The 18,032-nt window shown below is 49.6% G+C and overlaps 1 protein-coding gene across 1 annotated transcript; it reads left to right on the forward strand.

Annotated features, from left to right (window-relative positions):
- Positions 1-1,947: 1,947 nt before the first annotated feature.
- TNFAIP8L1 (TNF alpha induced protein 8 like 1) lies at positions 1,948-13,696 on the forward strand. The gene is made up of 2 exons (XM_056845123.1): positions 1,948-1,968; positions 13,131-13,696. Exon 2 carries the CDS (start codon positions 13,136-13,138, stop codon positions 13,694-13,696), a length of 561 nt encoding a protein of 186 aa, XP_056701101.1. The 5' UTR covers positions 1,948-1,968; positions 13,131-13,135.
- Positions 13,697-18,032: the final 4,336 nt, after the last annotated feature.

Here is an 18,032-nt window from a genome sequence, read left to right on the forward strand (position 1 = left end):
TGACCACTCAAAACAGTAGCCAGCAGGCCCATCAAGTCCAGCAGTCTGTTCACACAGCGGCCAACCAGGGGCCTCTAGGAAGCCCCACAAGCAAGACGACGGCAGCAGCAGCAACCTGCCTGCGTCCCACAGCACCCAATATAATAGGCATGCCTCCTCTGATCCTGGAGAGAACAGGTATGCGTCATGACTAGCATCCATTTTGACTAGAAGCCATGAATACCCCTCTCCTCCACGAACATGTCCACCCCCCTCTGAAAGCCTTCCAAGTTGGCAGCCATCACCGCATCCTGGGGCGGGGAGTTCCGCAATTTAACTCTGTGTTGTGTGAAGAAATCCTTCCTTTTCTCTGTTATGAATCGCTCCCCCTCCAGCTTCAGCAGATGACCCCACGTTCTCGTATGATGAGAGAGGGAGAAAAGTCTCCAGTCTCCAGACTACAGAGATCAGTTCCCCTGGAAAAAATGGATGCTTTGGAGGGCGGACTCTACGGCATCGTACCCCACTGAGGTCCCTGTCCTCCCCAGGCTCCATCCCCAAATCCCCAGGAGTTTTTCAAACGGGATCTGGCAACCCAATCTCCCCCGGGCCAGGGGGGACCTGACAACCCTATCTCCAGGCCCCACCTGGAGGTTGGGAACCTTCCTCTCTGCCCCACACTCAGGCCCTGAAACCACACCGGCCTTTCTCCCTCCAGAAAGAGCAGAGCTGCCGGAGGAGGAGAAGCCTGAACACCGACAAAAAGGGGCCTCGACCTCTGGCTCGGAGCGCTGCGCAGTGGGGCATGGCTGGTTTAGGGCACTGAAGCTGGTTCCCAGTTGGTTCCCAGTTGTTTTGGGGTGCAGCTGGCCCCCAGGGTCTGCATGTGCCTTTGTCCTGGGGGCGCCCCACTTGGGAGCAGCTGGCACAAGAACCGGACTTTGGACCAGGACGCAGCATGCGCCCCCTCGGAGGGCACAGCCCCCTGAATGTGGGGGTGTATGATATGGGAGGGTCCAAACTTTCTTTTGGGGGTGCAGAGCTGTTACATTGTCCTCAATATCATTCAGGAACTAGGAACGAACTTCAGCCTTGGGTTGCCAGGTCCCTCTTTGCAACCGGCAGGAGGCTTTTGGGGCGGAGCCCGAGGAGGGCGGGGTTTAGGAAGGGGAGGGGGCTTCAGTGCCATAGAGTCCAATTGCCCAAGCAGCCATTTCCTCCAGTTGAACTGATATCGGGTGGAGATCAGCGGCAACAGCAGGAGATGTCCAGCTAGTACCTGGAGGGTGGCAACCCCACTTCAGCCTCCTTGCAACAGTTGCATTTGGTGCAAAGGGGCGCTGGAAAGAGGCGAGGGCAGATCTGTGCATCAGGAAGGAGCCTTCCACGCCCGCGGGCGCCGGGTTGCAAACGTGCGTCGTGGGGAGAGCGCGGGGAAGGTGCGACACCCCCCTTCTCGGCCGAGGTGGGTTTCCTGGCCCCCCTGCCCTCCCGGGCCGGGAAGGAGGGGGTCACCCCCCTTCCAAAGACAAACCTGGGCCTGTTCCCCAAAAGACGGGCGCCTTTCCTCCGCTCCTCCCGCCCCCTCCAACTCCGATCGCAACGGAGGGCCCTCCCCTCTCTCCCCATTGGCTGCTTCGAATCGGCCCCGCGGCGCCGTTGGCCGCTGGGCCTGTCGCTCTCCCTCTTTCCTCGCCCCGAACGCAAGCCGAGTTTGAAACTTTTTGGAAAGCGTCGGGTTTCAACCTTGGACTCCAGAGCCAGGGGTGGCTGGCTTGCGCCGGGCGGCGGCATCTCTGCAAACAGAGCAACCGCGCGAACCACCGCTGGCTTGAAAACAATTATATATTTAAAAAAAAAAAAAAAAAAAAAAAAGCTGGGGAGGGAAGAAAAATAAAAGCTTTGCATTTCTCTCTGCCGGGATCTTTGCAAAAAGCCTTGCAATTCCGAAGGCCCCGGCTGGCCGGACCTCTGGATGCCCCAGAGCAGGTAAGACGCCGAAGGGGGTTCAGGGGCGGTTGGATGCGATGCAGAGAGGTGCCGGGGTTCAGCGTGGGGGGGGGGGGTGGAAACCCAGGGCCAGGGCCAGTCCTTTTTGCCCCCTAGGCAAGGCTAACTACTTGTGCCCCCCACCCCCATTTCCAAAAACAGATGTCTTGTGGGGGGGGGGACCACAAAACTTTTTAATAAGGTGTTATAATTAACTATATTGTCAGTTGCCTTTTTTTCAAGAACCTAACCAGTTTAAAACTGTGCCCCTCGGGCCAGTTCTGCACCCCTCTGAGACTTGCGCCCTAGGCGGCTGCCTGGTTCGCCTAATGGTAGCACCGGCCCTGTGGAAGCCAAACAGCGTTTTCCGGGGCCCACCAGATTCCCCAGTGCCAGAATCGGGGCGCGTCAGGCAGAAAAAAATGCACCTTGGACAAGTTTCTCTTTGCTATCTCTCTGCTGTCTGTAAAAAGTTTCTTTTGGTAAGAAAAGGTTTTGTTCTGAATGGGGCGCTTTCTCATGCTCAGGGCTGTTTCACACACACCAGATAATGCACTTTCAACCCACTTTGTAGCTGGATTTTACTGTTGCCATTTATGCATGGGAGGTTTTGCCTTGGATTTGCCACTCTTTAGATGCACATTTTCCCCATCTGAATTCTCAAAACTCAACAATAAGCCCCCATGCAGAGTTTTGAGAATTCGGATGAGGAAAACGGGCACCTAGAGAGCGGCAAATCCAAAGCAAAACCTCCCATGCATAAATGGTCTGTGTGAAGCTCGGAGGGGAACAGCAAAATCCACTTGCAAACTATTGTGAAAGTGGATTGAAAGTACATTATTCAGTATGTGTGAAAGCGCATCAGTCGCACACTGGCCATCCATTGGGGTTGTTTTTTTTTTAAAAGGTTGTTTTCCACTCTGTGAAAACACTCTGTGCATGCTCAGAAGTAGCAGCCTTATGTTAGAACATAAGAACGTAAGAAAAGCTCTGCTGGATCAGACCAAGGCCCATCAAGTCTAGCAGTCTGTTCACACAGTGGCCAACCAGGTGCCTCCAGGAAGCCCACAAACAAGACGACGGCTGCAGCACCATCCTGCCTGTGTTCCAAAACACCTAATATAATAGGCTGCTCTTCTGATCCTGGAGAGAATAGGTAGGCATCATGACTAGTATCCATTTTGACTAGTAGCCATGAATACCCCTTTCCTCCATGAACATGTCCACCCCCTCTTAAAGCCTTCCAAGTTGGCAGCCATCACCACATCCTGGGGCAGGGAGTTCCACAGTTTAACTCTGCGTTGTGTGAAGAAGTACTTCCTGTTATCTGTTAAATGATCCAGAAGCGTGTGGACTGCATGGAGGGGTGGGCATGCTATACTGCAGCCCTGGTTGGGATCAGAACCGAGTTCCCCTTCGGAGGAGGAGGTGCAAATCGGAGATGTTTGCTTCAGATACCAGATTACCCCCCCCCCCCAAAATGGTGGCAGTCAACCTGGAAGGCTTCCCCTCTGAGCTTCACGCCCTTCCACCTAAGATCACACCGCTTGAGAGTAGTTAAGGGTGAAAGGGAAACACACTCTGCACATCCCCAGAGGCCACCTCCTTGATCGCCCTGAATCCAAGCCCCGAGGCTGAAAACAAGTCAAGCATGGAAGTAAAAAATGCATCCCGTCCTCAGATGCACTGTTCTTCTGCAATTCTTACAGCTTGGAAATGTATTTTTCCCTCCCCTTGGCAACCGAAAGAACAGATTTTTCTGCACAATTAAAATACCTGCCAGTGCCTCCGGGCCCAGATCTCTCCTGCCTTTTCTGGCTGCGCCTGATTTCTACATCTCTTCCTTTACGAGATGTACCAAAACAAGCAAACGAGAAAGAACACATCTACAATAGGAAGGGAGGAAACCCCCGGAATAGATACATGTCAAAACATGAGTTTTTCTCAAAATTCCTGACTCGGGCGCTCAGTTAATCAAAAAAGGAAACCAGGAAGATCTGTGGAGTAATTCTCTCTCTTGTCAGCCAAATGTGTTAAGCAAACAAAGGCCGAATCACTGCTTAGCAACCAAAACAATTCTTTCTCCTCTTCCAGTGACAGATCTAATGGCTTGCTAATGAATTGAGTCGATTTCATTTCAGGGCTGATAAGGTAGCAATTCATAGTCTTGAGTTATTCTTTTTTCTTTTTTTAATCTCTGCGCGGTGGCTGGTTGCAGTTATCCAGCGATGCGGGGGAAATACTTTGTGCACGCTCAGGGGCACTGTTCTGTTGCATCTCGTGATTTTGGACGGAGCCCTCTGGCATTACTGAGGTTTTGGCCCCCAGCAAGCCATGCTCTGCTTAGGCCTTGCTGGTCATCTGCCTTTCTATCACTGCCCAAAAGAACTGCCACACAATATAATTGAGGAAGTGGGGAAATGCACGTTTAAGTAGAATCATAGAGTTGGAAGGGGCCACCAGGGTCATCTAGTCCAACTCCCTGCACAATGCAGAAAATTCACAACTACCTCCCCCCACACCCCCAGTGACCCCTAACTCCATGCCCAGAAGATGGCCAAGGTCATCTCATGATCTGCCTAAGGTCATAGAATCAGCATTGCTGACAGATGGCCATCTAGCCTCTGCTTAAAAGCCTCTGGGGAAGGAGCACTCACCGCCTCCCAAGGAAGCCTGTTCCACCGAGGAACTGCTCTAACTGCTAGAAAATTCTTCCTAATGTCTAAACGGAAACTCTTTTGATTTAATTTCAACCCGTTGGTTTTGGTCCGACTTCCTGAGGCAACAGAAAACAACTCGGCACTATCCTCTTTATGACTGCCCTTCGAGGACGTCATTGTATGTCCTTGGCATAGGTTCTTCCTGGATCTGATTTTGGGGGTCCTTCGAGGTGCTTTTCAGTCCCATGTAGCATCGGCTGAGCATAGGGCTTGCGAGTCTAAGGCCTGAGCAGGGTTGCAATGGGATGCTACTATGCTGTCTTGATTTATGGACCAATCTGTTATGGTGCCTAATATTTCCCCAGCTTGGTGTAACTAATTGGCTCATTAGCGCTGATATTTATGCCACTCTGGAGGCAGACTCCTGCAGAGCTGGGTGCCTCCTTCCAAATGTGACCCGGACTGGCGATCCGGGCCAGGTTTTCCAGATGACCCTCTAGCCCTACCATACCTGCTCCTCAGGTGCGTTCACAGGCAGTGTTCTTCCTACCACACTGGAACAAAGTGGAGGTGAGCACTGGGAAATCCCTCTTATGAACTGCCTAAGGTCACAGAATAAGCATTGCTGACAAATGGCCATCTAGCCTCTGCTTAAAGACCTCCAGGAAAGGAGCACTTACCACCTCCCGAGGAAGCCTGGAGGAACAGCTCTGTTAAGAAAAGAAGCCAAGTTGTTCACCACTTTATTTCCCCCAGCGTTGCCATGCCAGATCTATTCTGCAGGGTCAGACCAAAGGTCCTTCCAGTCCAATCATAGAATCGTAGAGTTGGAAGGGACCACCAGGGTCATCTAGTCCAACCCCCTGCACAGTGCAGGGAATTCACAACTACCTCCCCCACACACACTCCCAGTGACCCCTACTCCATGCCCAGAAGATGGCCAAAATGCCCTCCCTCTCATCATCTGCCTAAGGTCATAGAATCAACATTTCTGACAGATGGCCATCTAGCCTCTGCTTAACAACCTCCAGGGAAGGAGAGCCCACTGCCTCTCCCAGGAAGTCTGTTTTCCACTGAGGAACCGCTCTGACTGTTAGAAAATTCTTCCTAATGTCTAGATGGAAACTCTTTTGATTTAATTTCAACCCGTTGGTCCTGGGGCAACAGATCCCGATTGGCCCAGAACTTTAGACTTAAGGGGGTGGAGCTCAAGGCTAAGGTGAGGTGCCTGCAGAGCCAGGGGGTGGTGCTTAGAAGGCTGGGCGGGGCCTAATGACACGTGACAGGTCAGTGGAAGAGTGTGGCTGTGCCCTGTGGCTCAAGAGGTGGACCTCACTGAAGACAGGGGGCCTCCCACCCAAGATTTATTTTCTTTTTATTCATCTATCCTTTCTCCAAGGAGCTCAGGGTGGTGTATGTGGTTCTCCCCTCCCCTGTACATTTTCCTCACAACAACCCTGCAAAGTAGGTTAGGATGAAAAGGGAGGGGCCGACCCAAAGATTCAGGACCGAGTAGGGGATGTGAACCCACTCTTCCTCGTCCGAGCACTACGCTATGCTGGATTTTCATCTGGAGATCGCTGAAGTCTTCAGATGTGACAATTCTGTTGTCTGAGGATCCCAGGATAAACCCATCGGGTAAACATCCAGGCGGTCTTTGCTCGCTTTCTTTCTCTCCGGCAGCTCGTTTGTCGCTTCTGTCCCTTCTCCCCTCTGCCGTCTTGACCTGTAAATTATTCAAGCCCTTTTTTTGTATCGCCGCATGAAAAATTCATTCCCGTCGACAGAATTGTGTCTGCACAGTGGGGTTTACAATTGCAAGGGACGGGAGCCGGCGGGGAGGGAACCTCGGTAACCGAGCTGGAGATCATCGCTACCAGAGATACGGGCCTAGCAGCCTTCGAAAGAAATTTGAGGGGCAGGAGGAAGTGTGTGTGTTTTGGGGGGGGGGATTGTGAAGAATCCCACGACAGGAATAGAGGTTTCTCATTCACATGTATTATTTACACCAAGCGATCGACGTCCATGCCAGTGTAACAGACTCTGCTCACCAGAAGGCAGGGCTCTGCCCCAAGGAGATTACAATCTGCCTTTCCAGTTTAGAGGGAGACAGCGGTTCTTTTTCCTTTATTTCTGTTCTTCATGCAGACCAACAGCAAAACAAATTCAATGAGCTCGGTAATTCAAAGGTAATTAAACGTGTGTGTGTGTGTGTGTGTGTAAAGTGCCATCAAGTCGCAGCCGACTTATGGTGACCCCTTTTGGGGGTTTTCATGGCAAGAGACTAACAGAGGTGGTTATGTTTGGATCGGTATCCGCCAATAACTTTGCTACAATCTCTTGCTTTAGAGCAGGTCCCCACTTCTGAATGAATACTGCAATCCATTTATCTCTGGCCAGATCATACTTTTTACAATCGATTTAAAAAAAATGCCAAGCCGTATCCAAATTACCTGATTTGCACTCGCAAAAATCGTTCAGGGGTCCCTGAAAACCTGCCTGCTAACTCCCCCCAATGTAGCCTTGGTAATCAGTATTCTATATTTGGGAACAGTTCAAAATTAACAATAAGCAGGTACGATCTTTGGAATAGGAAGTCCCAGTTTGTACAAGGATCACACCTTACTCACTCTAAAGCCAGTTTCCATTTGTCAAGGTGCAATACTCTAGTTTTAACCAATTTACAGGCAGACAGATATTCCATTTGTTTTAAAACCTCAAAAGACAAACTGAGGGAGACAGTGTATGTAGGAGAGGGGAATAGGTGGCGGGAGAATCCTCTGGACGTGCTCAGAGGCATTCTGCTTAACAGTTTCCAGGAACAAGCCTTGATACTGGGGGATTTTTTTAAAGACCCATTCCACTACTCGGTTTATTTATTTGCATGGTATTGATTTGTACAACGTATGTCATATATAGGTACAATAGGGTAATGCTGTAATGATTAGAGGGTGAAACCAGGATCTGGGGGACACTGGTTTGAATCTCCACTCTGCTGCTGGAAACTCACAAGGTGGCCTTAGGCCAATCACACCCTTTCAGCCCAACCCACCTCGCAGGGTTGTTGTGAGGATAAAATGGAGAGAAGAAGAAAGAAGAGTTGGTTTTTATATGCCAACTTTCTCTACCACTTAAGGGAGACACAAACCGGCTTACAATCACCTTCCCTTCCCCTCCCCACAACAGACACCCTGTGAGGTAGGTGGGGCTGAGAGAGCTGTGACTAGCCCAAGGTCACCCAGCTGGCTTCCTGTGTAGGAGCGGGGAAACAAATCCAGTTTACCCAGATTAGCATCCGCCGCTCATGTGGAGGAGTGGGGAATCAAACCCGGTTCTCCAGTCCACCGGTCCAAACCCGGTCCACCGCTCTAAACAACCACCCTTAACCACTGCACCATGCCCCCAAAGCCTCTAGGATATGGCTTTGTGATAGACTGGAGCCCCCTCGTCTTTCCTTTTCGTACTTTTAGTCACCCTTATGCCCACCTTCAGTTCCACCTCTACTTCCAAGCCCCCTTTGGCCATTCCAATTTCAATGTTATCAGAGCCACCCCAATCCACCCTGCCGATTCCAAGACGGAAAGCCGGGGTCCCTTCGGGCTGTGAGATAACCGGGCCGCATTGCAAGAGAGCGCGACGCCACGTAGTGGCCCCAGGTTGCAGTCACCCCGCTATCAGAGGAGCGCCAAACCCCAGTCCAAGGGAGATTAGAAACGGTGCGAGTCCTTTTATCCATCTGGGCATCTCTACCGAGTCCTACATTTCCTCCGTTTCCCCATAATTGCCTCGCAGCGCCGATGTGCATTTGATTGCAAAGTCTTACTTTTCTCCTCCCTCTCCTGGCCTTTTAAAAACATTTTTTAAAAAAAGATGGGACACAGCTGGAATCGCTAGCTGTGCCGGAAAGAAGACTGCTGCTTTGTTGCCTGTTGTCTTCAGCCTGGTGGAGGAGATACAGGTTGCGCAGTCTGCTTGTCAAGAAAACAGATTTTCTTTTTTAAAAATAATAATAAATAATTGAGGGGGCGAGAAGGCAAGAGAGATGACGTGCCGCTCACTTCTAAAGAGAGAGAGAGAAATTTTTGGACACAAAGCCACACAGAGAACAGTTTGACTGGTGTTATCTGACAAAGGAGGAAATCGGGGCCCGGCCTCGAGAATTTAGCAATCCAGATTTCAAGTAGCGCTTGACAACATTTGGAGCAGTCGATTGACCAATAAGGAGGTTGTGAGGTTGTGGCTTGTTGGCTGAGCCCATGGTGTGGGCCCCAAAAAAGATTTTTAGCCTCCAGGTGGGGCCTGGAGATCTCCCGGAATTACAACTGTTCTCCATACTACGGAGATCAGCTCCCTGGAGAAAATGGCTCCTTTGGAGAATGCCCAGGGTCAATTTTGATGCTCGCTCAAAGCTCTTTTTTTAAATGCGACCTTTTAAAATGCCTATTCACGGTCCTGATGCAAAAGGAGAAATTCCATCCTCCCCACTCGCCTGCTTCTTCGTTCCTTCCATCAGCAACCGCCGTTACATAGCTAACGCGCGGCTGTGATTTTGCATGCTTCCTTGAGGGGATTCTTCGACGCGTGGGTGGAGCAAACACAAAAGGTTGCGTTAAAGGGGCTCTTAAGAAATGCGAAGCAGGTATGCGCCAGCTTCGCAGTCACTTCCTAAATGACTGCTCAGCGTGAAAAACTCAAAAATATGCAGGGCACTTCAGCCTGGAACGTGCTGCTAATTACCAAGCATAAACGGTCTCAGGCATTAGACCCAGCTGAGATTCCTCCCCTCCCTAACCCCTGCTGTCCCCAGGTTCTACCCCCCAAAAAATATCCAGGAATTTCTCAACTTGTTGGCAGCTCTACACCACACAGACAGGAAGTGAGGGGCGCTTGAAATCCATGTCTGATCAAAACACAGAGTGGGGAACCAGCCACAACTTGTACAGATTGTATTATGAATCCTCCCCAGGGGGACCAAACAATGTTTAATCAAGGGGGAATAAATCACCAGGTCTTTCCTGATCTGTTTCGTTCCCAGACAGACCCTCCGCTAGCCGGGCTTCTTTGCCGTATACCTGTGCAGCCGAGAATAAGATATGCCCCGTTAAACGGGCGCCGGTAATTTTTCAATTGTGTTTTACTAGGAAGCTGTACGGGCTTCGGCTCAGGGGCTCCCGCTATGAAAATCAATGTTTTCACATAAAAGGCAACACATACAAACTTTTGTGTTTTCCAGGGGGCTGTAAATATCACCGGATAGAACAATCCCGCTCAGCCTGGGCTTTCTCGTTTGATGTGCTCCATTAAAAATGCACTTAATTTACGGTTCCCTGGGATCTCCCCCCCTCCCAGTTTTTTCATTTCCAGGCCGTACACAGTACAAGCCTTGGTTCCTCAACCTGGCAACTCCCTGCCGCCTCGGGATATTGCCCGGCGTGGTTTGGCGGCATCTTCTGTCCCCGTTCTTCACCACAAGCCCCTGTCGCATGTTTTTCCTCTTGAGTAATTGATTGGGGGGGGGTAATCCATCCTCTTTGCGGAACCATAATTTGTCCCGTCCCCACTGCCTTTGGCTTTTTAGAAACAAGATTGCCGGGATCTTATTACCAAGAGCCATCGGCGTCTAACCAGGGAGTAAGGCCTGCCTTTGAGCAGGAAGGAAATTTGCAGGGGAAGTCGTGGGGCAAGCGAAGCAAAAGAAGTTGAGCTAAACACTATTAAAATATCAACAAATATATATCTTTTAACAATATGGTGTACAATTATGTCAAAAACACAGGGCCTATAATGTAGACTACCTAAAAGCAATAAATACTTACATGCAACACATTCACAGATGATGTATATACATACAATGACCAAACTAAGACCAGACGCGTTTTGGCCTTATCTAGGCCTTCCTCAGTGGTCAGACAAAATTATTATATAATACACATCCTGACAGCTCCGTTAACGTAATACAAGGTAAAAAAATATATATAAAGGCCTTTTATTTTGTGTGGCTTTGTGTAGAAATGTTTATTCCATGTGTATTAAAACACAGCTAGGGTTGCCAACCTCCAGGCACTAGCTGGAGATCTCCTGCTATTACAATTGATCTCCAGCCAATAGAGATCAGTTCACCTGGAGAAAATGGCCGCTTGGACTCTATGGCATTGAAGTCCCTCCCCAAACCCCGCCCTCCTCAGGCGCTGCCCCTAAAACCTCCCGCCGGTTGCCAAGAGGGACCTGGCAAACCTACTCACAGCTCACCCCCATTTATATGATGTCAAGCTTCTCAGGATGTGTATACATCAACAAGCGTGAAAGACAGAATCCTGAGAAGCTTGACATGTAACACAGGATAGTCCTAACAGATACCAGCTAAAACTATACATATCGGTCAGCAATTTAACACTTGGACATTCTCCTGGACAAATACTACATACTAAGTCATTCCAGGAACTAAAATCTCTGCCACTCTTCAGAGCTGAGAGTTCGGAGAGAGCTGTGACTAGCCCAAGGTCACCCAGCAGGCTTTGTGTGTAGGAGTGGGGAAACCAACCCGGTTCACCAGATTAGAGTCCGCCGCTCATGTGGAGGAGCGGGGAATCGAACCCGGTTTTCCAGCTTGGAGTCCACCGCTCCGAACCACAGGAGCAGACCGCGGGTTTGTCGGCTTGCAGGGAAGCGGGCATCCCAGGCCTGTAGCCTTTGAAGGGCTCAATGTTGAAGGGATTGTGTCCTATTCTGGAAGCCTGCACTTTGGTGTTGGGGGCTCAAATCCCAAAGTTGAGGACCTTCCTGAACTTCCAATGGTTTGCACAGCTGATCTCCAGACTACATAGATTGCCATTCATTCATTCATTCATTCTTGTGAGACATTTATTCCACTTCTGGAGAAAATGGCTGCTTTGGAAAGTGGACTGTATGGCTTTGTACTTTACTGAGGTCCCACCTCTTCCTAAACCCCACCCTCCCGTGCTCCACCCTCAAATCTCCAGGTATTTCTAAACCTGGAGTTGGCAACCCTCGGTTCTGGGAAGGAGTCCTCCGCATCCGCTGAGGTTGGCCGAGCGACATACCAGAAAAGGAGGGCTTGGCTGTTGTTTATTAACTTTTAATTTTTTATTGACTGTTATTGCTATGCTGCCTTTCCACCCAAATAGGGTCCTTGAGGCAGGAAACCATCAAAATATCGAAACGCTTCATGTTATAGTGGGCTCCTCCTCTTCCTCAGGTAGCAAATCCTTCCTGTCTTCTGTTACTGGACCCCTTTACTGATAGCAGGACGTCAGATTCATGGATCATGACGAGAAAATATTCACTTTCAGCTTTTTCTTTTGTTTTAAAGCAAGTTTCTTAGCCCTCCTGATAGCTAAGGAGGTGTGTAAGTTGTGCTTTAAGTGTTTAAATACGATCCTCTGGGATTCATCGGCTCATATCTCTCTTTGCAATGCCATGCTAAACAGGGCCAAAATCCAGAATAATCTGGAATGCCAAATATTAATTGGACTACAGAAACTTCCCGTCTTGTTTGCCCTTTCCCAGGATCCACTTGTGCCTTCCCGTTTCCTCCCTTTGGGTTCCCTTTTCTGGCTTGGTATGCCAACTCTGTGCCTTTCCTTCAGACATCTTGTTCCTGGATTCCCCAGCCTATAGCTTCCTATCTCGCCCGATCTCTCTAGCCTTCTACTCAAAAGCTAGTTCTGCCATTAGGGCCTGTGTAACAGTTCCTCAGCTCAAACTCCCTACTTTCCTTTTCTGTTGTGCAGCCATCACACCAGATGGTGGGGGGCTTCCTCTACCACAAAATATATACTGGATGCATTCAGGGCTCTTCTCAAGAATCAAATGTTGGAATTTTGGTCCTAATAATCTGGGCCAGGGTTGTCAAACATAAGTCCCAAGGGCCCGATCTGGCCCCTTGAGAGCTCGTATCCAGCCCGCAAGCCAGTAGAGGCAGCCCCTCTTTCAATCTGGGCTGGCGTTAGGGTTGCCAACCTCCAGGTAGTAGCTGGAGCTCTCCTGCTATTACAGCTGATCTCCAGCTGATAGAGATCAGTTCACCTCGACAAAATGGTCGCTTTGGCAATTGGACTCTGTGGCATTGAAGTCCCTCCCCAAACCCTGCCCTCCTCAAGCTCCGCCCTAGAAACCTCCAAGTATTTCCCAACTTGGGGCTGGCAACCCTAGCTGGCGAGGCATGCCCCAGCCCCACCAAGGGACATTTATGTCATATCCGGCCCTCGTAACGTTTGAGTTTGACACCCCTGATCTGTGCCCTGATCTGGGTGGCCCAGGCTAGCCTACTTTCGTCAGATCTCATAAGCTAAGCAGGGTTGGCCTTGGTTAATACTTCGGTGTGAGACCACCAGGGAAGTCCAGGGTTGCTACACAGAGGCAGCCAATGGCAAACCACCTCTGAACATTTCTTGTCTTGACAACCCTACAGGGTTGCCATAAGTTGACTGCGACTTGACAGCACTTTCAGCCAATAATGCGCGCTCTTTCCTCTGTTTCCAGAAAAGATGGACACCTTCAGCACCAAGAATCTGGCTCTCCAAGCTCAGAAGAAACTCCTGAGCAAGATGGCGTCCAAGAACATGGCGAGCATTTTCATTGACGACACCAGCAGCGAGATTCTGGATGAGCTGTACCGGGTAACCAAGGAATTCACCCGTAACCGCAAGGAGGCCCAGAAGATCATCAAGAACTTGATCAAGGTCGTCATGAAGTTGGGGGTCCTCTACCGCAACGGACAGTTCAACTCGGACGAGCTGCTGCTGCTGGACCGCTTCCGCAAGAAGGTCCACACCCTGGCCATGACAGCCGTCAGCTTCTACCAAATAGACTTCACCTTTGACCGCCGGGTCATGTCCGGCATGCTCAACGAATGCCGCGACCTCCTGCATCAGGCGGTCAACACCCACCTCACGGCCAAGTCTCACTGGCGGATCAACCACGTCTTCAACCACTTTGCAGACTACGAGTTCCTCTCGGCGCTCTACGGACCTTCTGAGCCGTACCGCATGCACCTGCAGAGGATCTGCGAAGGGCTGAACCAGATGCTAGATGAGGACAACATATGAGGGTCAAAAGTCACACCATCTTTGACAGACTTTGTTCCAGGCATGAGCCGAGGGAACGTCAAGAGACCTCCGTTTACTTTGACGGCGTCCACTTTGTACCTCTGTCTCTATACGGTGCTCAAATCTCATCCTCTTTCCCTCTCTTTCTTTGGTTTTGCAACTCCTGGAGAGCCAGCGTGGTGTAGTGGTTAAGGGCGGTGGTTTGGAGCGGTGGATTCTGATCTGGAGAACCGAGTTTGATTCCCCACTCCTCCACATGAGCGGCAGAGGCTAATTTAGTGAACCGGGTTGGTTTCCCCACTCCTCCACACGAAGCCAGCTGGGTGACCTTGGGCTAGTCACAGAGCTCTCTCAGCCCCTACCTCACAGGGTGCCTGTTGTGGGGAGGGGAAGGGAAGATGATTGTAAGCTAGTTTGATTCTTCCTTAAGTGGTAGAGAAAGTCGGCATATAGAAATCAACTCTTCTTCTTCCTTGCTCCAACGGTGGCAGCTGGAATCTTCCCTTTCCCTCCCCTAAAATTAAATCTGTTCTGCAAACATCTTGCACCCATACATACCAAATGGAACAAAGGGAAGAAAAACCAGTTATGAGCATCTGTTGATTTGCTAATCTCGGGTCTTGAATAAAAGTCACTTTTGTGGAGCACGCCTTCCTATTGTCAAAGGGGCCTCCCTCCAATGGTAGAAGCAGAAGAGAGTTTTCTATTGAAGGAAGGCTCCAAACTGGGCTGGTATGATATGAGCCTGTGTCTTCAGTAGCAGTTAGCCAGAAATCCCTATGAACAGCCTTCCTTTGTATTTTGCCCCCAGCATCTGGAATTTGAGAGGTAGACAGCCTTTGAATGTGGAAGCTCCATTTAGCTAGCATAACCATTGACAGGTTTCTTCCCCACAAATGGAGTCCAGTTGGATGAGACCATCCATTCCAACCTCCTGTTTCCAACAACACTCATCCAGCCATGCCTGGTAAGCTTGAAGGCTGCAGTTATCCCTTAAGTGCTTAGTTTTCAGTATTTGGTATTCAGAGATACTGCTCCTCCAGGGGGAGGTTTTATTTAGGAAACGCGAACAATGGCTGTAGACCGACTTCTCTGTGAAGTTGTCTAGTCCTAAGGTAGATAGATGGTCAAAACATCAAGTGATGATGCATACCCAGCCAGAATCGTAGAATGAATGTGATCTAAAAGGCCAAATTAGAACTGTCCTTTAAACCTGGCGTTCTGTTTCGGACAGGGTCCAACCTAAGAAAGCAATTCACAGATGGAGATCCTGACCTCATCTTTTTCTTATATCCAGCTCCTGGTGTATACTTCCTGGACATGGAGGTTCCGTACCTAGAGAGCCAGCGTGGTGTAGTGGTTAACAACGGTGGTTTGGAGCAATGAACTCTGATCTGGAGAACTGGGTTTGATTCCCCACCCCTACACATGAAGCCAGCTGGGTGACCTTGGGCTAGTCACAGCTCTCTCAGCATCACCTACCTCACAGGGTGTCTGTTGTGGGGAGGGGAAAGGAAGGTGATAGTAAGCCAATTTGATTCTTCCTTAAGCGGTAGAGAAAGTAGGCATATAAAAACCAACTCTTCTTTCTTGTCCCCACTGCTAAACTTACCCCCATGACTCTGTCCAATCCTGGCATCTTGTGGTGATGAATTCCATAGATTATGTGAGTTACGCATCCTTTCGTCTGTTTTGAGCCTGTTGTGGCAATCAAGATCTTTGGATGACCCTAGAGTAATTTTTCTGCAATTCCTGCAGAATCAAGCCCAGGCGTGACAATAAGTTACTGTTCTCTCGGTCAGTTTGCTTGGTCAGCGGAATCTTGGAGGGTAGGCCGATCCTAGATCGTACCACTTCAGGCTGCAGGGGGTTGCTTTGCCTTCCAAAGAACCGCAAAGACAGCTTCCCACGCATGGCAAAACTAATACAGCAAAGTACTCAGCTAGCTTCTTGCTTCTGGTTTTTCTATTCTTCTGTGTTAGGGGAGTTTTTTGCATTGATTGCTCCAAACTCCACCTGCATCCTGAAATGGTACAGTCCAAGAAAAAGTTTGAGATTCTGCAGATCGTAGAAACCAATTTTTTTTTTAATTGGAAGAAAGCAATTTCTTCACTCACCGTCTTGTTCTTTCTACCCCCATCCCTTTCAAAAGCTTGATTTTGTATGCGTGTGAAGGAAGAAGAAATAGGGCTTACGCATGTCGATCCAAAATTCCTTTTCTCTTTTGAGATCTGATTTGATAGAGTGCCCTTCCATCCGTCCACCACTCTTTATCGTTTACGGAATCACACTTGCCACACAATGCCATCCTGAGAAGAGTTACACCCCTGTCAGCTCATTGACACCAATGGACTTAGAAGTTGGTAACTCTGCTCAGGACAGCACTCTTGAATGATCTAATCCTCTGTGTCTGTCATTATGTGATCTGCAATCACATAATTATAATTCAATCAAAAGAGTTTCCGTCACTCTAGACATTAGGAAGAACTTCCTGACAGAGCGGTTCCTCAGTGGAACGGGCTTCCTCGGGTGGTGGCGAGCTCTCCTTCCTTGGAGGTTTTGAAGCAGAGGCTAGATGGCCATCTGTCAGCAATCCTGATTCTATGACCTTAGGCAGATCATGAGAGGGAGGGCACCTTGGGAGCCAGCGTGGTGTAGTGGGTAAGAGCGGTGGGCTCTGATCTGGAGAACCGGGTTTGCTTCCCCACTCCTCCGCATGAATGGCGGAGGCTGATCTGGTGAACTTGGTTGGTTTCCCCACTCCTTCGCATGAAGCCAGCTGGGTGACCTTGGGCTAGTCACAGCCCTCTTCGAGCTCTCTCAGCCCCACCTACCTCACAGGGTGTCTGTTGTGGGGAAGGGAAGGAGATTGTAAGCTGGTTTGATTCTTCCTTAAGTGGTACAGAAAGTTGGCATATAAAAAAAACTCTTCTTCTTGGCCATCTGGGCATGGAGTAGGGGTCACTGGGGGTGTGGGAGGGAGGTAGTTGTGAATTTCCTGCATTGTGCAGGGGGGTAGGACTAGATGACCCTGGTGGTCCCTTCCAACTCTATGATTCAATGATCAGCAGAAGGTTATGACAAGCTGTACCACCCTCCACAGGTGGTAGAACAGTGCTTGCTTCCCATCTGGGCGCGGCTTTGGAGTTCTCAAGGTTCTCTTTCCAAAACCAGCCCAGTGGGCAGATGAAAACTGTTTCAAACTTTCTACTTTCAGGAACCTTTTTTTCCCTGTTGGCTTATCTGCCGTGGAACCTGTGAAACCCTTGTAGCACCAGCAAGGACCCCTGGCAATATTCCAGGGTGTGCCATCAGTTCATGCCCCCAGCTGATTTCCCACACCCTGGCTGAGAATCCACTTCCCATTTCTCAGCGGGAGAATTATCTAGAGCAAGATTCCCTAACGGGGTGCTCGTGCCCACCGACACCTTTCCTGGTGTCTGACCAGGGTTTTTCGAAAGTGGGCAGGGCCAAGTGGGGGCTTTTGCCCAGCTAGGCTTCTGATTGGCTACGCAGATTTTTAAAACTGTGGCTTGGGGAACAGTACAAGGATCTTCATTGTGTGGCTGAAGGTAAGCTGTGGCAGCCATTTTGTGGCTGGCTCCGCCTCTTGTGGCAGCCATTTTGTGGCTGCACCCGCCATAGTGTGTCACAATTCCAGAGGTGCCTACAAGCCCCAAAAGGTACTCCTGCTGTAGAGGCAGTGGAGGAAGCAGAGCTGCCATTCACCTCTGTGTGGCAAAAAAAAAAAAAAAAAATGTGAGCAAGCATTGTTAACTTATCTTCAGTTGCCTTTGAACCATCCAGCTCAGAGCAGGTGTTTCCCAAGGCCTCAGGCCGGAAAAAATATATATTTTCCTTGGAGATTCAACGTGAGACCTTCGGCATGCAAATCGGGCGCTCTAACCACTGTGCCACAATACTACCCCAGTGTTACAATGGGTGGGGGGGGGACACCCCACTATCTGCGATACACCCCTTAGATCGGAGGTGTCAAACATACAACCCGCAGGCTGGATCCGGCCCCTCGAGAGCTGTTATCCGGCCAGCCAAGGGAGCCACCCCCAGTCCTGAGGTGTCAATTATCAAAGACTGTTCAATAAAAGAAAATAAGAGTGTTATTGTTTTAAGCAGGTTTGCATTTTTAGTAAAAAGTAAGTAAAAATAATATTAATTGGCTTTGCCTGTGTCTACTAAAGTTTGTATGTCCGGTATTGGGCATTAAATTTTATGGTGGATATGGCCCAGCCAGACCAGGTGACATTTATGTCATATCCGGCCCTCGTAACAAATGAGTTTGACACCCCTGCCTTAGATGCTTATTTTAGTGGGGACC

This window comes from Euleptes europaea, chromosome 2 (genome assembly GCF_029931775.1).
Source record: "Euleptes europaea isolate rEulEur1 chromosome 2, rEulEur1.hap1, whole genome shotgun sequence".
Taxonomy (NCBI): domain Eukaryota; kingdom Metazoa; phylum Chordata; class Lepidosauria; order Squamata; family Sphaerodactylidae; genus Euleptes; species Euleptes europaea.

Bases quoted from the DNA above. Each gene is read 5' to 3' on its own strand.
- TNFAIP8L1 (XM_056845123.1), top strand. From the start codon at position 13,136: ATGGACACCTTCAGCACCAAGAATCTGGCTCTCCAAGCTCAGAAGAAA.